The sequence below is a fragment of the Giraffa tippelskirchi genome, chromosome 5 (assembly GCF_054371585.1).
Source record: "Giraffa tippelskirchi isolate mGirTip1 chromosome 5, T2T-mGirTip1v1.2.pri, whole genome shotgun sequence".
Lineage (NCBI taxonomy): Eukaryota > Metazoa > Chordata > Mammalia > Artiodactyla > Giraffidae > Giraffa > Giraffa tippelskirchi.
In genome coordinates this window covers 93,752,875-93,770,668 of record NC_137279.1, presented here as the reverse complement: position 1 = coordinate 93,770,668, position 17,794 = coordinate 93,752,875, and the positions used below count along the sequence as shown (strand labels likewise).

General features: G+C 35.9%; 1 protein-coding gene across 3 annotated transcripts in view; it reads right to left on the bottom strand.

Moving 5' to 3' along the window:
• The window catches only part of ASH1L (ASH1 like histone lysine methyltransferase), a 201,291-nt gene that overhangs the window by 154,795 nt on the left and 28,702 nt on the right, over window positions 1-17,794 (bottom strand). For all 3 annotated transcript variants that reach the window (XM_081494190.1, XM_081494192.1, XM_081494189.1), the window contains one exon: window positions 17,207-17,727. Coding sequence is in view for 1 of the 3 variants with exons in the window: in XM_081494189.1 (XP_081350315.1) it covers window positions 17,207-17,626 (420 nt within the window). In the remaining 2 variants the exon portion in view is untranslated. The remainder of the gene's footprint in view (window positions 1-17,206; window positions 17,728-17,794) is intronic.

Here is a 17,794-nt window from a genome sequence, read left to right as displayed (position 1 = left end):
AGCGACTTTCACTTTTCCCTGGTAGTCCAGTGGATAAGACTCTGTGCTCTTAATGTAGGGGGTCCAGGTTTGATCCCTGGTCAGGGAACTAGATCCCACATGCCACAACTAAGACCTGGAGCAGCCTAAATAAATAAATATGTATATTTTTAAAAATCGAACAGGGTTTAAAAAAAAGATTTATGGAGAAGTACGGAGGTTAACATTCTATCCCAACAACACGTGAAAAGTTAAAATGGAAAGAATAAACAATTATATCCATAATAGAAGTGAGGTCACAGAGTAAACTACAGGCTCCCAAACTGAAGTGACTGATGGAGAATCATTTACCAGAGCAGAGACCCTGGTGGAATGAGTGAGTCCTAGGTTAGGGAAACCTGAACTCTAAAGTGATAAACTGCTGGAGGCTCAATGTAGACTAGTTTGAGAATTGAAAACTCCAGGAGAACTCAATTATTGTGATTCCCACAAACTTTTATGAGTTTTATCTTCTGGATCTCCACTAGGCTGGCACAATGAGAAAAATTCCCTCTTAATTCCTGCAGAGGGGGAAAGGAACCATTTTCAAATATGCCAGACCATTCTGTTTCTAACAAGGTCTGTCCTCAGGAGAAACTATTAACCAGAGCTTAACCTGCTGGGATTTATCAAAGCCTAATCGATCTGGTGGGAGGAAGTATCCAACTCTAGTCCATTCTAGCCATCCTGTTCTACATAAGAGGGGAGGGGGCACAAAGAAGTATTTGGGGTTTTTGTTTTAAATATTTGTCTGCATCGGGTCTTAGCTACAGCATGTAGGGTCTTCACTCTATCATGCAGGATCTTCCATTGCTTTGCACAGATTCTCTAGTTGTGGCACTCAGGTTCCAAAGCTTGTGGGCTCTCTAGTTGCTCTGCAGCATGTGCGATCTTAGTTCCCCAACCAGGGATTGATCCTGTGTCCCCTCTACTGCAAGGTGGTTTCTTAACCACTGACCCACCAGAGAAGTCCCAATGAAGTCCCACTGAACCACCAGAGAAGTCTCAGTTTACAATCTGGAGGTACAGGCTAAACAAAATATAAAAAACTGCCCTCTTAACTACAAATGAGCAAAAATAAAAATTATATCCAACTTCTCCTCAGACACCATGCAAGCAAGAAGAGAGTGGAGTAAAACATTTAAAGTGTTAGAAGGAAAAAAAAAAAAACACCTAGAATTCTGTACCCTGTGAAATTATTCTTTAAAAATGAAGAAGAAACAAAGACTTTCTCTGACAGAAATTTGAGGGAATTTGTTTTCAGTAGACATGTCTTGCAAATTAAAAGAAGTTCTTTAGAGAGAAGGAAAATGCTAATAGGTCAGAAACTTGAATCTATATAAAGAATAAAAGACCACTAGAGATGAAGTGAAGGTACAATAAAAACTTTTATTTTTCTTATTCTTTTTTTTTTAGCGGCACTGAGAGGCGTGGGGGAATTTTAGTTCCCCCATCAGGGACTGTGTTCCCTGCAGTGGAAGTGCAGAATCCTAACCATAGGACCGCCAGGGAATTCCTTAGTCTTCTAATTTTTATCTAATAGATAAGTTTATTTAAAATAATAATAGCAACAATGTATTCAATAATGTATGATGATGTGAATGTGTATCTTTATTTACAATGAAAGGAATGACCATAAGGATACAAGAAACAAGGAAAGGAAGGGAGGAATTTGTGCTATTTTATTATTACAAGGTATTTGTAAAGCCAAACAGTGTTATTTCAAGGGTAATTAAATTAGTTCTAAATGTATATTGCAAACTCTAGGACAACTGCTAAAAAAGGTAAAGAAAAATGTTTATGGACAGTTTTTCCCAAGTGACTGTATGGAATGTAAATTACCTCCAAAATCATGTTAAAAATAAGAATTGTAAGGGAAGAATCTTACGTCCACTTATGAAAATATTCAGAAAACATCTTCAATAAATGTGCAAAGGTTCAGTTTGTAACATACAATCAAAGAGAGAACCAAAACATCCGAGAATGGGGGTTGGGGGAAAAGTCTCAAAAGAAAACTAAAGAAAATTTAACATACAGATAATTATATCAAGTATTTTAATATAAAATCACACAAATTTTTCTTTTCAAAAGCAGACTATGGGTTTTTCTTAAATTATATAACCATTAATTAGGTGGCTGCACCCGCTCATTTTTATTACACTATATCGCCCCCATTAAAGAGTCAACCAACATATATTACTAGAGGAAGTTTAATTTCTTCAGAGAATACTATAATAAAAGAATATTAATAATGATATGGAGAGGCTCTTCCTGCTATTGAATATAACTTAAGCACACCAATCTGTCCTAGGTATTAACAGCAGAGGAAAAGAAGTCTTTAGATTCTTTATACCCAGTTTATTCCTGAATTGTAAAATCACTACCACAGCACACATATAAATTAATCTATACTTTCTCTCAAGATTTTTCCCCATAAATCCCTATATAACTAATTGGGAAAGAGGAACAATTCTGAACAATGCCTTCAGTGGTTTAGACTCACTAAGTGAGGTCAGGAGAAAAAAAAAGTCTTTTTTCATCATGTAGTCAACCTTTTGTCCCTATTCATGAAGTTCCATAAAAGCCCCAGGTTTGTTATCTCATCATATAGGGCTGTTAATTCTGATGTAATCCAAAAATCTTCACTTCTAAGCAGCTGTACCTCAGAATTTACTAGCAACGTGTACTTATGAAGCAGTCTGTATGTAAACACCTCTGGCATGATATACAGTCATTAAAATGAAATAAAGATATGACTAGACAACCATAAAAAGCAGTATGTGAATTAGTGAGTCAACATGATATTTAGGCTTAATTCTCTGGGACTAAGCTAGTTACGCCTTCTTATCAATTTGTTTCAATAATGACTTTTTCCATTAGCAAAATCAACAAATGAGAAACATTTTTCACATTTAGCATATCTTATTATATACTTTATTAAAACAAACCACAATACAGACAAGCAGATATCCCTAACATGCTACACTTTAAAAGAAAGTAAACTGCTCAATCAGCCAAAAGCAACGCTGATTAGAGAAGTTTCAACTACAAAATGAAAGCAAGAACTGAAGCTGAGCCTGAGGAAACTAATTATGGTAGTTTTAATCTTCTTGGTACATTTACAGCAGAGGCTGCACTGTGCAATAGAAAGGATCTGCTTTTCCCTTCCATTTATGGGAGCATTGATGGGAGCTTCTACAATTGATGGTATTTTGGGAAAAGAGTGGCACCAACCTTATTTTGTCTTCAAGGCTTAGGGCAGATCTTGGCTGCCCCCTTAACAGTCTGTTTTGTGTGTGTTAAAGGGAGAAAAGAAGGCTTTATTGAAATGTGAAGATCTGGGGAAATTTGCATAATAGCCTCTGCCCTGGAGAAGCTGGGATCTATGCCAACCATTCTCTTCTCTACTACAAAGTAATTCTAGCTCAAGCAGCTTTCAAAGCAAACAACCAGTATGAAGGTAAGAAAACAGAATTCCATTCAAAGGAGAACCTGGAGATACCTATATACCATCAGGTATTCCTGCTTGAATAACCTTTACAACAAGAACATGGCAATGGAAAAGTAACATTGGGATGGTGTGGACTTGTGTTCTGAACCTTCCCATAAGTTGATGTAAGAAAGACTACACTCATAGATGGCACTCAGCTCACAAGTTACAAGTAACAAGAATATGATGATCTTCTACTTAGCAAGTCTTGAATTCACTGATAAGAACTAAGGAGCCTACACACAAAAAAATTGGTAAAAAAAAAAAAAAGCACTGGGTAAACATAAACCAGATAGCATAAGAATAAAAGTCTCACCTGGGGGTCGTCTAGAGACAAACTCTCCCTAAAACCAACTTCATATAGGGTTTATGACTAACCTCTCTATCCAAAGCTTTATTTCCTTTCTTGTCCTACCCCTGTTCCCCTCAGGACTGAGAAGTATCAAAGAAAAGAGGATACTGAAACCAACCAGGACCCTGTGGAGCGTTCCTGGGTACAAAAGCACCTCTGTGTTCCCATTACTTGTTTGTAGGAAAAAAAAAAAAAAGCTTCTAGGCCTTTAAGGAGTTCCAAACAGTAGGCTCAAGCAGTTAACCATTAGGGCTGTAGTGTCACAGGGATCTCAAGGTTTCTCCTCAAGGGACATAAATAACAATCTGGTGTATATCTTTGAGCGTTCTGTAGAAACTAAGACTCCTACCCAGGTGGAAGATGGTGACTACATGCTGGGCACAAGCACACAGACCTCAGGCTGATTATAACCAGATGGTTGACATTCCTGAAACATCACCCTGTTACCTTAGCACCAAACAATCAGAAGAAAGCTCCATGAGCTGCTCATTCTCCTTGCTTGGCGCCCTGCAAATAAATCCTTCCTCGGATGCTAACATCCCCTGCCAGAGTTTGACTTGCTGCCTGGGCACAAGAGCCCTTGGTTGATAACAATGTGGTACCACCTTTTAGTGGGTGAGTCACTAAGATATGTCAGATGCATTCAAAAGGTATTTGACTACTAAAAATATTTTCTTAAAACTAAGAGGCTAAGTTTAAGAACTTAGCCTCTTAGGGGGGTTGTTTTTAAATGGAGATAACATAGACAACTTAGCTCACCTCTCTGTCGTGACAAAACAAAGGAAAGTTTTTGTTTGACCTATTAGAAGAGTAGTTACCAAAGTTGTGCCTTACCAGGAAATTCATGAAACAGCCACAGTTGCAAGCATTACTACCAATAATACTAACTTCCTAAAATTAATGACCTATTGACTGTATTAATCACAACAGAACTTAATAAGTTTTAATATGTACATACTTTAAGTAAATGAAAGAGAAAATATTTATGAGTAGTTCACTTATGAAAGTTACATGAATAAGCACTATCTTAGGGCTAGGCCAACAACTTCTCTTATCCACAAGCTGTATTTTAAGGGCAGTATTTTTGGTGGTGGTGGCAGTATTTGGTTTATGCTTATAGGTAAATCCACAGTCTATAATTTTATTGAACTATTTTTAAAGCATGTTCTGTGTTGATCATGAAATGCAAAAACTAAAAAGGTCACCTTGACAATTAAGGAGCATTCACTAGAAAAAGACAAATTAATAATTACAATATAATGTGATTTATGTTAAAAACAGAGAAATATATGCAATGGAAGCACAGAAGTTAGAGTAACTAACTCTGCCTGGGAAGGTTCAGGTAACATTTCAAAGAATTGGGTGACATCTGAGCTGAGTCTTTCCACTCCATCATCCTACTTCTTCTCTCTATTGTATACTGAAACTTTCTTTCTTTTTATTTAGGAACTTAGTAATCTTAAACTTACTTTTCTAATTTCTCATCTTTATCTTAGACAATTTACTTCAAGGCTGAAAGAGAAGAAAAACATGTCACCAAGAATGCCTAGGAGATTTTCTACTTCTTTCCTAACAGTCATAATTAACAAACAGTTTAAAAGAAAAGTTAACAAGCTCCCCTGCCTTTGGCTTTTAATTTTCAGAATCTGTGATTTCTTCAGCAGTCTTCTGTAGCTCCCTACCCATGCAATCAAGGACTAGACAAGGAACTACAGGATAATCATACTTAGCAATTAAGCCAAAAAATGAAAAGGTGGGGTTCAGGTTCTATCTTCTTTCACCCGTTTTTATTGTGAAAGTTACTACTGAATTCTGGGATAGTCTTTTTACTTTCACATACCTACTCAGATGTTAGTAATTCTATGTAGCTTGGCTAAAAACAGTTAAAATATTCTAATGTATATATTTATCATCTGTGAATTTTTGTCAAAATGCTTTTGCACACCTCCTAAATTTCAACTTCCTAATAGAGGAGCAGAACTTTATTACAAGTTCTTGACTTGCAAATCAACTTTGAAATGTTTTCCAAAAATGAAGGTAAAATACACATAGTAGACCAGAACTTGACTGTTAAAAAATAAAGAGAAAAAAAAGATAAAATTTAATAGTTCAGAACCTATTCTGTTTAAAAAGTGGGCTCTCATCACTATTTCACTTTAACACTACTTATTTCTGACATCTTTGAGACATTATCTTCTTTTACTAATATGTATGCCCTCTTTAGAAAATAGATTTTGGAGAAACCAAAGCCTTAGGAACACCATAAATCCAGTTTGAAGAAAGACTCATATTTATATCCAAGGAAGCCACAGTTAATACGCAAACTACTGCCCCTTTTCCCAGGTAAATCTTTACCCAGTCAGATATACCACTCTTAACATCTAATATTAGGCACTTGTTGGTACAAAATGATACTTAGTTAAAATAAAGAAGCCAAGGCTATTAAATAGATCCTGTATGACATCTTTATATTTTTCTACCTTTTTTTTAGTTGGGGGAGAAGGAGTTATTAGATATACAACAAAAATTTCCTTTTCTTCTTGGAAGAGAATTTTTAATTGCTAGATTATTTAAATAGTTGGTTTTAAAAAACTACAGATATACCTTTAAACAGACCAGCAACGCCCAAGGGTCATATTGAACTTTGCCAGCTATACTCTGAATCCCCAATTCACCTCATTTCCCTTCCCCCCTTAACAGCTAAATCCTTGCACCTCATTTCCCTTCCCCCCTTAACAGTTAAATCCTTGCAACGCATCCTTAAACCTGATCTCTAATGCCATCTGCTGTTGCAGTTCTGTGTTCTCAAGAAATTCTACAAACCTGCCACAATATTATTATTCCTGCTTGACTTTCACTCCTGCATGAAGACCAAGTGGTGCTAATGGTAAAGAACCCGCCTGCCAATGCAGAAGACATGAGACACAGGTTTGATCCCTGGGTCGGGAAGATGCCCTGGAGGAGGGCATGGCAACCCATCCCAGTATTCTTGCCTGGAGAATTCCATGGACAAAGGAACCTGGTGGGCTACAGTCCATAGGGTCGCAAAAAGTTGGACACAACTGAAGCTATTAAGTATGCATGAAGACCAAGGTAGTCAGCTATTAACAGATTTAGAAAATAAAATTCAGGTACTATGTCTTTGGTAAGACTTAACATTACAGTTACAAATGATAGGGTTCTTACTACAAGTAATCCTAAATTTCTCAAATAGAAAAACTTTTCAAAAAAGCAATTTTAACTTTTGAGTGCACAAAAAGTTGTTAAGTTCCCCACTTGTCCTCCATTCTTTATTATTTTCTTAGTGCCCACCTACACTAAAGGGCTGTCAAATTCTTTGACAGCACAATTCACAAACATCTAGGAGACATGCTAAATTCACCTTTGTCCTTTACTATTTACTTTGTCCTCAAATTAGAATTTGTCTAGCAAATGCTAACAAAAATGTCAACATCTAATTTTAAATATAAGTTCCACTGTAAAGCTTTCCATGCATACTCTCCTGCTCACTACCTTCTCCAAACAGTCCTATAAACACTTCATATGTATTTCTATTATGGAAATTATCACTTGTTGCTGTTGATCAGTCACTAAGTTATGCCTGACACTTTGCGACTCCATGGACTGCGGTATACCAGGCTTCCTTACACTTCACTCTCTACAGGAGTTTACTCAACTTCATGTCCATTAAGTCAGTGATACTATCTAACCATCTCACCTTCTACTGCCCCCTTCTCTTGCCCTCAATCTTCCCCAACATCAGGGTCATTTCCAGTGAGTCGGCTTTTTGCAGACTTTGTGGCCAGAGCTTTGAAGCTTCAGTATCAGTCCTACCAATGAATATTCAGGACTGATTTCCTTCAGGACTGACTGATTGGATCTCCTTGCAGTCCAAGGGACTCTCAAGAGTTTTTTTCAACATCACAGATCAAAAGTATCAATTCTCTGGCACTCAGCCTTCTTTATGGTCCAACTTTCACATCCATACATGACTACTGGAAAAACTACAGTATGTGGACCTTTGATGGCAAAGTGATGTCTTTGCTTTTTAATATACTGTCCAAGTTTGTCATTGCTTTCCTTCCAAGGAGCAAGCATATTTTAATTTCATGACTGTAGTCACTGTCAACAGTGATTCTGGAACCCAAGAAAATAAAGTCTGTCACAGTTTCCACTTTTTCCCCATCTTTTTGCCATGAAGTGATGGGACCGGATTCCATGATCTTAGTTTTTTTAATGTTGAGTTTTAAGCCAGTTTTTTCACTCTCCTCTTTCACCTTCATCAAGAGGCTCTTTCTTCCTTTCAGTTTCTGCCATTAGAGTGGTATCATCTGCATATCTGAGGCTGCTGATATTTCTCCCGACAATTTTGACTCCAGCTTATGATTCACCCAGCCCCGCATTTTGCATGATGTACTCTGTACAAAAGTAAGCAGAGTACAATACACAACCTTGTCATACTCCTTTCCCAATTTCGAACCAGTCAGCTGTTCTATGTAAGATTCTAACTTTGTTTCTTGCCTCACATACAGGTTTCTCAGGAGACAGGTAAGGTGGTCTGATAATCTCATCTCTTTAAGAATTTTCCACAGGTTGTTGTGATACACACAGTCAAAGGCTTTAATATAGTCAATAAAACAGAAGTAGATGTGTTTCTGGAGTTCCTCTGCTTTCTTCATGATCCAATGAATGTTGGCAATTTGATCTCTGGTTCCTATGTCTTTTTAAACCCAGCTTGTACATCTGGAAGTTCTTGAATCACATACTGCTGAAGCCTAGCTTCAAGGATTTTGAGCATAACCTAACTAGCATGTGATGTGAATGCAACTGTACAGTAGTCTGAACATTCTTTGGTGTTGCTCTTCTTTGGGATTGGAATGAAAACTGATCTTTTCCAGTCCTGTGGCCACTGCTGAGTTTTCCAAATTTGCTGACATACTGAGTGCAGCACTTTAACAGCATCATCTTTTAGGATTTCAATAGCTCAGCTGGAATTTCATCACCTCCGCTAGCTTTGTTGTAAGTTATCACACTATATCATAATTATTCATTTACTGCACAGGACAGGCAATCAAATATTTTATGGAGGAATAAATAAAACATTGCTATAAGCCTACATTAGAGATTACGCTCAAAATTAAGGGATACAAAATTTGACCCTCTTTTGTGAAGTAGAAAGTAAAAACATTAGCCCTGTGATCAGTTTTCTAAAATGTAACAGCCAAATTAAAACACATATTTAAGGTAATGAAAATGTTCTGAAATTAGTGGTGATGGTTGCACACCTTTGCATGTAGATAATATATAAGGGAATATACTAAAAACCACTGAACTACACATCTTAAAAGAGGAAGTTTTATGGTGTTAGAATTGTATATCGATTAAAAATATATACATTTTATCCAAAACCAAGCTAATCTAATATATGGCATAATTTAAAGAAACTACTGGATTTCTCTGGAGGTCCAATGGCTAGGACTCCCTGTTCCCCATGCAGGGGACCTTGGTCAGGCAACTAGATCCTATACGCGCCATTAAGAGTTCACATGCTGCAACTACAGATCCTGCATGCCCCAACTAATGATCCTGTGTGCTGCAACTAAGACCGGCACAGCCAAATATATAAATAAACAATTGGAATCTGTGTGAAACAATTTAAAGACTGCTAGGCAAATTAACCAAGAACAGAGCAAGAATAGAGATAACTGTCATTATTATCTGCACATTTTCTTCCTAAAGAAACTACATTAATCAGTTATATAATTTAATAAAAATCTTAGGCCAACAGGCCCTAATTAGAATACCTGGATTCAATGAGGGTTTTAATACATCTCCATAAAAATTACATCAGTGAAATTCAAAATTACATCTACAATGTAGTGTTTCTTAAATAATATAGTAAGTCAGCATAGTCGTGTCTTTTCCAAGCAAAAAAGTATCTTTTGGCAGGGAAATTATAATTACAGCTGCAAATTTTGTTTGTAATTCATTTTGCTCACTCAATCCACTCAACTATGGTATAATGACATTAAATAAACTATTCAAAAACAAAAACTTAACACCAAATCTCAATCTTATTTGACCTAATTTATAATGCGGGCTTCCTCAGTGGCTCAGCAGTAAAGAATTCACCTGCAATGCAGGAGACTCGGGTTCAATCCCTGGCTCGGAAGATCCCCTGGAGGAGGAAATGGCAACCCACTCCAGTACTGGTAACAGGAAAATCCCATGGACAAAGGAGCGTGGTGGGCTACAGTCCATCAGGTCACAAAGAATCAGATATGACCGAGTGCACGTGTGCACACACACATATAAAATCAGTATACAGTGGTATGAAATATCCCCCCAATCCCTTTTCTCTCACAGAAGTTTCAGTTTTAATCACTTGCTTCAGGAAATAAGTATTTTAGTTATTTTTCATTTGTTACAAAAGAGTATGTTTCAATTTAGTATCCTATGTAAACTAAGATGACATATAACTAGCTATGCTGCACAATCCCAAAGCTGGAATTTTGTTTAAATACTAAAAAGGAATGTACCATTGCCTCTTTTCCTTTTAAGTTAGTGTGTGATAAATATAAGTAAATATTATGACTTCCACCTCAACTTTCACTTTCTAAAATACTGCAACAGAAGAATGACTATACTATTCTGACAACTTATGAAATGACACAGACACTACATAAAGTAACAAGACAGCCAAACCCAAATTTTTATATGAAATTCAAAAGAAAACATTTCTTTCCACTATAAACAAAAAGGAGACAGAAAGATCTATTATGCATTTAATAATCAATATATTTCTTATAAAACAATCAGGTGATTTCCACTCTAGCCATATGGCAGGCTAAATACCATAAATATCCGTTTACTACAACAAAATAATTCAATCCAGCAATAAGATACCATGGTTGTTGCACTGTGGCCTCTTAGGAAATAAGAAAAATCTCCAAAGGTACAAAAAAAAAAAGTGTAGTGTGTGTGTTGTGTGTGTGTGTGTGTGTCTGTATGTGTGTGTGTGTTGCTCAGCGACTCTGCGACCCCATGGATTGTAGTCCACCAGGCTCCTCTGTCAAAGGGATTCTCCAGGCAAGAGTACTGGAGTGGGTTGCCATTTCCTTCTCCAGGGGATCTTCCCGACTCAGGTATCGAACCCATGTTTCCTGAATTGCAGGCAGATTCTTTACTGCCTGAGCCACCAAAAAATTCAGTTGTTGCTGGGGAGGAAACTCTGGCACACTAAACCGCCCCCACCCCTGGTGTCTATTTGCCAGTTCAAGGTCTAGCGTACACCCTCCAGCTCTCCACCCCCAGCAGAATGAGTTGCACACAGGCAGCCTTTTGCTGAGGGGAGGGTCTCGGGAGCCCATCTGAACACCCTAAATCTTGGCAAAGCAAATTCAGAGTTTCTCAAAAAACTGACGTGAAGTGGAAGTTGCTCAGTCGTATCTGACTCTTTGCGATTCCATGGACAATATATATATAGTCCATGGAATTCTCCAGAATTCCAGAATACTAGAGTGGGCAGTTTTTCCCTTCTCCAGGGGATCTTCCCAACCCAGGAATTGAACCAGGGTCTCCTGCAATGCTGGCTGATTCTTTACCAGCCGAGCTACTCATCTACCAAATAGGTTCCAAGTTTAACCACAGATAAAAATGAACAAAATATGAACTTTGTAATCAATTGGAACAAGTTCTAGAAAAAAATTCTATTTTTATTAAAATCACATAAAGTTTATAAGCTAATATGCAATAATGCAAGGAACACTCTAAAACATGAATAATGAGGAAGGATTAGCCCTACCAGATATAAAACATAATAATTAAAACTATCATGCTGGCAAATAGAGAACAATGACATGAAGTGGGAAATCAGACCAGACCCAAGTACACACTGAAATTCAGTGTTCGATAAAGGTAGTGACTCAATTCTGAGGACTAAAAAAAATTCTTAAAGTATTGGGACAACCTGCAGCTATTTGGAAAAAGATAAAAGTTCGATCCACAACTTATACATCATAGTAAACTTCAAATGGATCAAATATTTATATATTTAAAATGAAACATTAGGGAATTCCCCAATGGTTCAGTGGTTACAACTTAAGCATTCACTGCTATGGATCCTGGTCTGATCCCTGGTTGGAAAACTAAGGTCCTGCAAGCTCTGTGGCACGGCCAAAAATAATAATAACGAAAAATGAAACATTAAAAAATATAAGAACTTTAATCAACTTGAAGTGAAAGCCTTTTTAGTGATATGTCAAATTCTCAAAGCCATAAAAGGAAAGATGTATTAATTAAATTCTTTAAAAAACTGAAGATTTCTGTATGGCAAAATAAACAATAAGCAAGATCTAAAGACAAATGACAAACTGGGAAAAAAAACACTTATTAACCATATTTCAAAGGGCTAAAGAAGCTCTCTTAGTTTTTGTACAGGAAAATCCATATACTAATATGCTATATATGTGGAAAAATGAATGAAGAAGAAAAGTGTGTACAGTATGGTACCATTTATATTTTTAGATGAGGAGGGTGGGATTACATGTATTTGCTTGTATACATATATATATATTTGTGGGAGCTATCAAAGGCACTGATGTTGGAGATAGAAACTCCTAGAAATTTCTTTGCACCAATTTTGGTTCCAAACAACTTGTTTTTTTATTTTTATTTTCCAAGTAAGACAACTTCATTATACAGAACAGTTTTCTTCATTTTGATTAAGAAATGTTGTTCTGCTTAGTTAGTTGTCATATGGGGGTTATCACATGATTGCCTAAAAAGAAGGGAGAGAAGCATATTGATGGTAACAATGTTTGTTTCCTTTTTTGTCTTTTAAAGTCTGAATCATAGGAGTGTAATACTGATCAAAGCTGCTAGTCCAGTATCCATACTCTTAAGACATTAAATTTGTAACAGTTTTCCATGTCCAAAGTATCCCTTGCTATAGTAATCAGTTGAGAGCAAGTTCAGGGTGAGAGGGGTAACTGAAAATCTCTCAAAGACCAAAACATAAGAGACAGGACTATAAAACCTTTAGAAGACAACATAGGGGAAAATCCTTATGATGCTATATTTGGAAGAGATATCTTGGCTATGACACCAAAGCCCAGGCAACAGAAGAAAAAACAGCCGAATTAGAGTTCATCAAAATTGAAAACGGTTGTGCATCAGAGGACACTATCAAAATAGTGAAAAAGACAACTCACAACACAGGAAAAAAATATTAGCAAGTCATATACAGAATATATCTAGAACCCTGAAAACTCAGCAACAACAACAAAAAATCCACAATTCAAAGATAGTCAAAAGATTTAAACAGACATTTCTCCAAAGAAGATATACAAATCAAATAAGCTCAAGAAAAGATGCTCAACATCACTAGTCATCAGGGAAAAGGAAGGAAAACCACAGTGAGATACAACTTCATACTCTTTAGAGTGGCTATTATTTAAAATATACATACATACACACGAACACACACACACAGAGAAAATAACAAGTACTGATGAGGATTTGGAGTAACTGAAACCCCCATGCACTGCTGGTGGGACTATGAAATGGTATAGTTGCTATGGAAAACAGTTTGGCAGTTCCTCAAAGACATCACAGGATCCAACAATCCTACTCCTAAGTATAGTACCCAAAGAAATGGAACACAGGAATTCAAACAGATGTTTGTACACCAGTGTACACTGTATCATGTTTTCCCATAGCCAAAACGTGGAAGCAAACCAAGTATCCACAGATGATGAATTTTAAACAAAATGTGGCATAAATGTACATGGAATATTATTCAACCACAAAAATGAAGAAGTTCTAGTACATGCTACAAACGGATGAACTTGAAGACATTATGCTAGTGAAATAAGCCAGAGACAAAAGGACAAATACTGCATGATTCCATTTATATGAGGTATCTAGAATAGACAATTTCATAGAGGCAGAAGCAGATTATAAATCACCAGAGATTGAGGGGAGGGGGGCTCTGTAACAATACAGAGTTATTCTTTAATGGCTACAGAGTTTCTGTTTGGTATGATGAGATGGTTTTGGAGAAATAGTGAGGATGGTTGCACAACACTGTGAATGGAATTAGTGACACTGAATTTACACTTAAAAATGACCAAAATGGCAAATTCTATATTAACATATTTTACAACTTTTAAAAATTAAAAATGTTATATGTCAATAACAAAACCACAAACTGTACAGTTTAAATGGGTGGATGGTATGATACATGAATTATACCTCAATAAAGACATTTTTTAAAATACCCAGACATATTGAGTCAAAACCAATAAGAAGGTATCAGGAATCTATACTTCTAATAAATATTTTACATATATATCTTGCTATACACTTGCAAGCATTCTATAAGATAGTTTCTTAGAAGTGACACTGTGGAATCAAGGAATTGTCCATTTTAAATTGTCACAGATACAAGCAAACTGCTCTTAAAAAGTACAGTATCAATACACTTTCCACCAACAGTGCATGAGAGTGCTTATTTCCCCTATATTCTTGCCAACACTGAACATTACCAAATTTTTTAGTTTTGCCAAAATGTAATACAGAAAGATAAATCTCAAAATTAAAAATAAACCAGATACATATTAAACTGTATACTGTGCTGTATGTCAAATCTTATCACAATAAAACTGGGGGAAAATACATTTAAAAAAATAGGACCCTTTAAAATCTATAACTTCTACAACTTTAACTAAAAGATACGAAAAGTATCTAACACTTCTCAAAGGAATGAACTAAACTTTAAACTTTAGTTATTAATGTGACAATTTCTAAATTTTGGATTAAAAATTTTTAAAAAATAAATGCCATATTTGGATTGCTCTAAATAATAGGGTCCATGAGTCAACTACTGTAAATTTAACAATATGTCACATAATTTGAGAAACGGAAAATCTCACTTAAGGAACTGAACCATTATATTTTGCCATTATATAAAACTAGGCTTTTCTGGTGGTCAATGGTAAAGAATCCACCTGTCAATGCAGGCCATAAAGAGTTCGATCCCTGATCCCGGAAGATCCTAGATGCCATGGGGCAACTAAGGCCATGTGCCACAACTACTGAGCCTGTGCTCTAGAAGCCCAGGAGCCGTAACTACTGAGCCCAGGTGCCACAACTGTTGAAGCCCGTGCACCCTGGAGCCCTAGCTGTGCAACAAGAGAAGCCACCACAATGAGAAGCCTGTGAGCAGCAACGAAGAGCCAGCACAGCCGAAAAAATAAAAACATTTACATAAACAGCAATCATTCTAGCAAAATATTTTTTCTCAGGGCAATTATTTTGCCCTCTGAACACTGCCGAAAGAAAACTTATATTAAAAAATAAAATATATGATCTATATTTCTATGTTTTTACTAGAAATCTAAGGCCTAAATTTGCTTTAAAATCAGCACTAACAAAAACCCAACTACTTTTGAAGAATCAGGGGGAAATGTTCTGGTTGTTTTGGTAAAGCCTTGCTTTAAAATAAATAAAACAACTCCCTCTGTCCCCACCTCCGCTCCACAAGCTTTCTTAGACTACCAACATGCCTCATAACACTCCAGCTTTCTCTCCCGAGCCACTGATGCTCAGTCTTTTTGGAGTCATGAAACCCTTAGTAAAGCTGCTAAGAGCTATGTAAAAATGCATCAAAACGAACACAAAATTCTTCACAGATTATCATATTACGAGAGCAACCATAAAAAACCAAACCTTTCCAGAGATCCCAGGTTATAAAGCCATAGCTTAGGCTGTAAAAAGGGAGAATAGAACATTTCCAAGAATTTATCTCATACTAAATAAATACTATATACAAATTTAATTATTTTTTAAAATTGAAGTAAAGCTGACTTACAATATTGTGTTCATTTGAGGTGTACAGCAAAGGGATTCAGCGTTTTTTTCAGATTATATTTCATTATAGGTTATCATAACATACTGAACATAATTTCCTGCTCTATACAGTAAATCCATACTGCATATCTACTTCATGTACAATTGTTGATCATACTCCTAATTTGTCTTTCCATCCCTTTCTCCCCTTTGATAACCATAAATTTGTTTTCTGTCTGTAAGTCTGTTTCTGTTTTCTATAAAGATTCATTTCTATTATTTTTAGATTCTACCTGTAAGTAATATCATAAAATATTTGTCTTTCTCTGACTTACTTTACTAACTATAATATTCTCTAGGTCTATCCATGTTGCTGTAAGTGGCAATATTTCATTCTTTTTATGGCTAATATTCCATATATATACATATATGCATATATACACACACACCACATCTTCTTAAGCCAACTCTTTGTTGATGGGCACTTGGGTTGTTTCCAAGTCTTGTTTATCGAAATTTAATTCTTTATATATCCACTTAATATAGGCGTAAACAGTTCCATGTTATAAATGAGAAAAACACAGCTCAGTAAGATAAATCAAATAACCTGTGTGCAGTTATTAAGCCAGGATGTGAATTTGCTTCTGACTTTGTAATTCATGCTTTTCCCATTATTTATGAAGAACTAATTTAGAGGGTAGTAATATAGTCAACATCCTATGTTAAAGTAACTGTTGGAAGAATAAGCACCTACTCATTACCAACAATTTTGTGAGTATACAGATAGCTTTCCTCAGGAACCAAAAACTATATTCTGCTACAAACAATATAAGTAGGATATGAACTATTTAAACATTAAAAATAAGTACATATTGTGGGTGCAATCTTTTCAGTACAAAACCTCATTATTAGCACTATTTTAAAAAATACTATAGAAAGATTATTAAAGACAATCATCTTGAAGCCCTTTAAAAATCAGCTGTGCAAAACAAGCTCTAACATTGTTTCAAATAAAAACATCTAGATAAAAAACTTTTTGAATTCACCTTTAGAAAATTCTTGAGGTCAGCAGGAATAGAATCATCCTGAAAGGTAGGTGGTATAATCATTTAACATCTTTGAGTGTCAGTTTCTTCTCTATTATTAATAATTTGTCTATCATCATATTGTTAGTAAGTATGAGGGCAAGATTCAACTCTAGGTTTTCTAACTGAAAATTCAATATTCCTTCCACTTGGCCATGTAGGAGCAGCAATCTGGATATACTCCATTTAAAATATTTGCCACAATTTTACAAATTCAAATACATGCATAGTTATACTACCACCCGCATCTCTTACAAGCCTCAAAATCTGTTTGAGGCTCCCCAAATAGACTATTTAGAAATAACATAAAGATTAAAATAAAAATTCCTGAAATATGTACATAGGTTCGATAAAAATTAGTATTAGTCCAAATAGCGTTAATGATCATATATTGTCAGGACTTCTACTTACCCGTTTGGAAGGACAGTGTTCACTCTTTTCATCTGTCATCTTCCCACTTCTAAGTGCTTTCCTTGGGTGCTTGATAGTTGTTTTTATGGCAGGTCGACATACATAGTTCTCCAAGTTCTTCGGAGGTTTTTTAGTTCTCTTAGCCTGAAGGCCAATTTTCAATTTTAAATTTCCTTCTGTAAAGTTTGTTTCTTTCACTGAAAACTGCTGCTGTGCATCAGTCAAACCATCATCTTTCCCTGCTTCAATGTTTCTTTCCCGATTCCACTTGCAAAGGTCGTCTTCTTCTTTTGTGTTGTTCTCTACCTCTACTTCTCTCTTGCTGACCAATGTGCCCGTATTGATGGCAGAGGGACTCTTTCTTGAAAATCCTTCGGAATCAGAACCCAATCCTAACATAGCAGTATTCCTAGGGTCCATCACAAGTGTATGTTATTGCCAAGGAATCTTTTGAAAATTTTATAGAATTGAGTTCCATAAAAAACAGGGTTCTCCAAAACTTGCAACCAGCATCTCTTTCTCTGCAGGATAGACCATAACAAAAATTTATCAGAACAGAGGCAATTATTGATTAACACAAGAAATGGG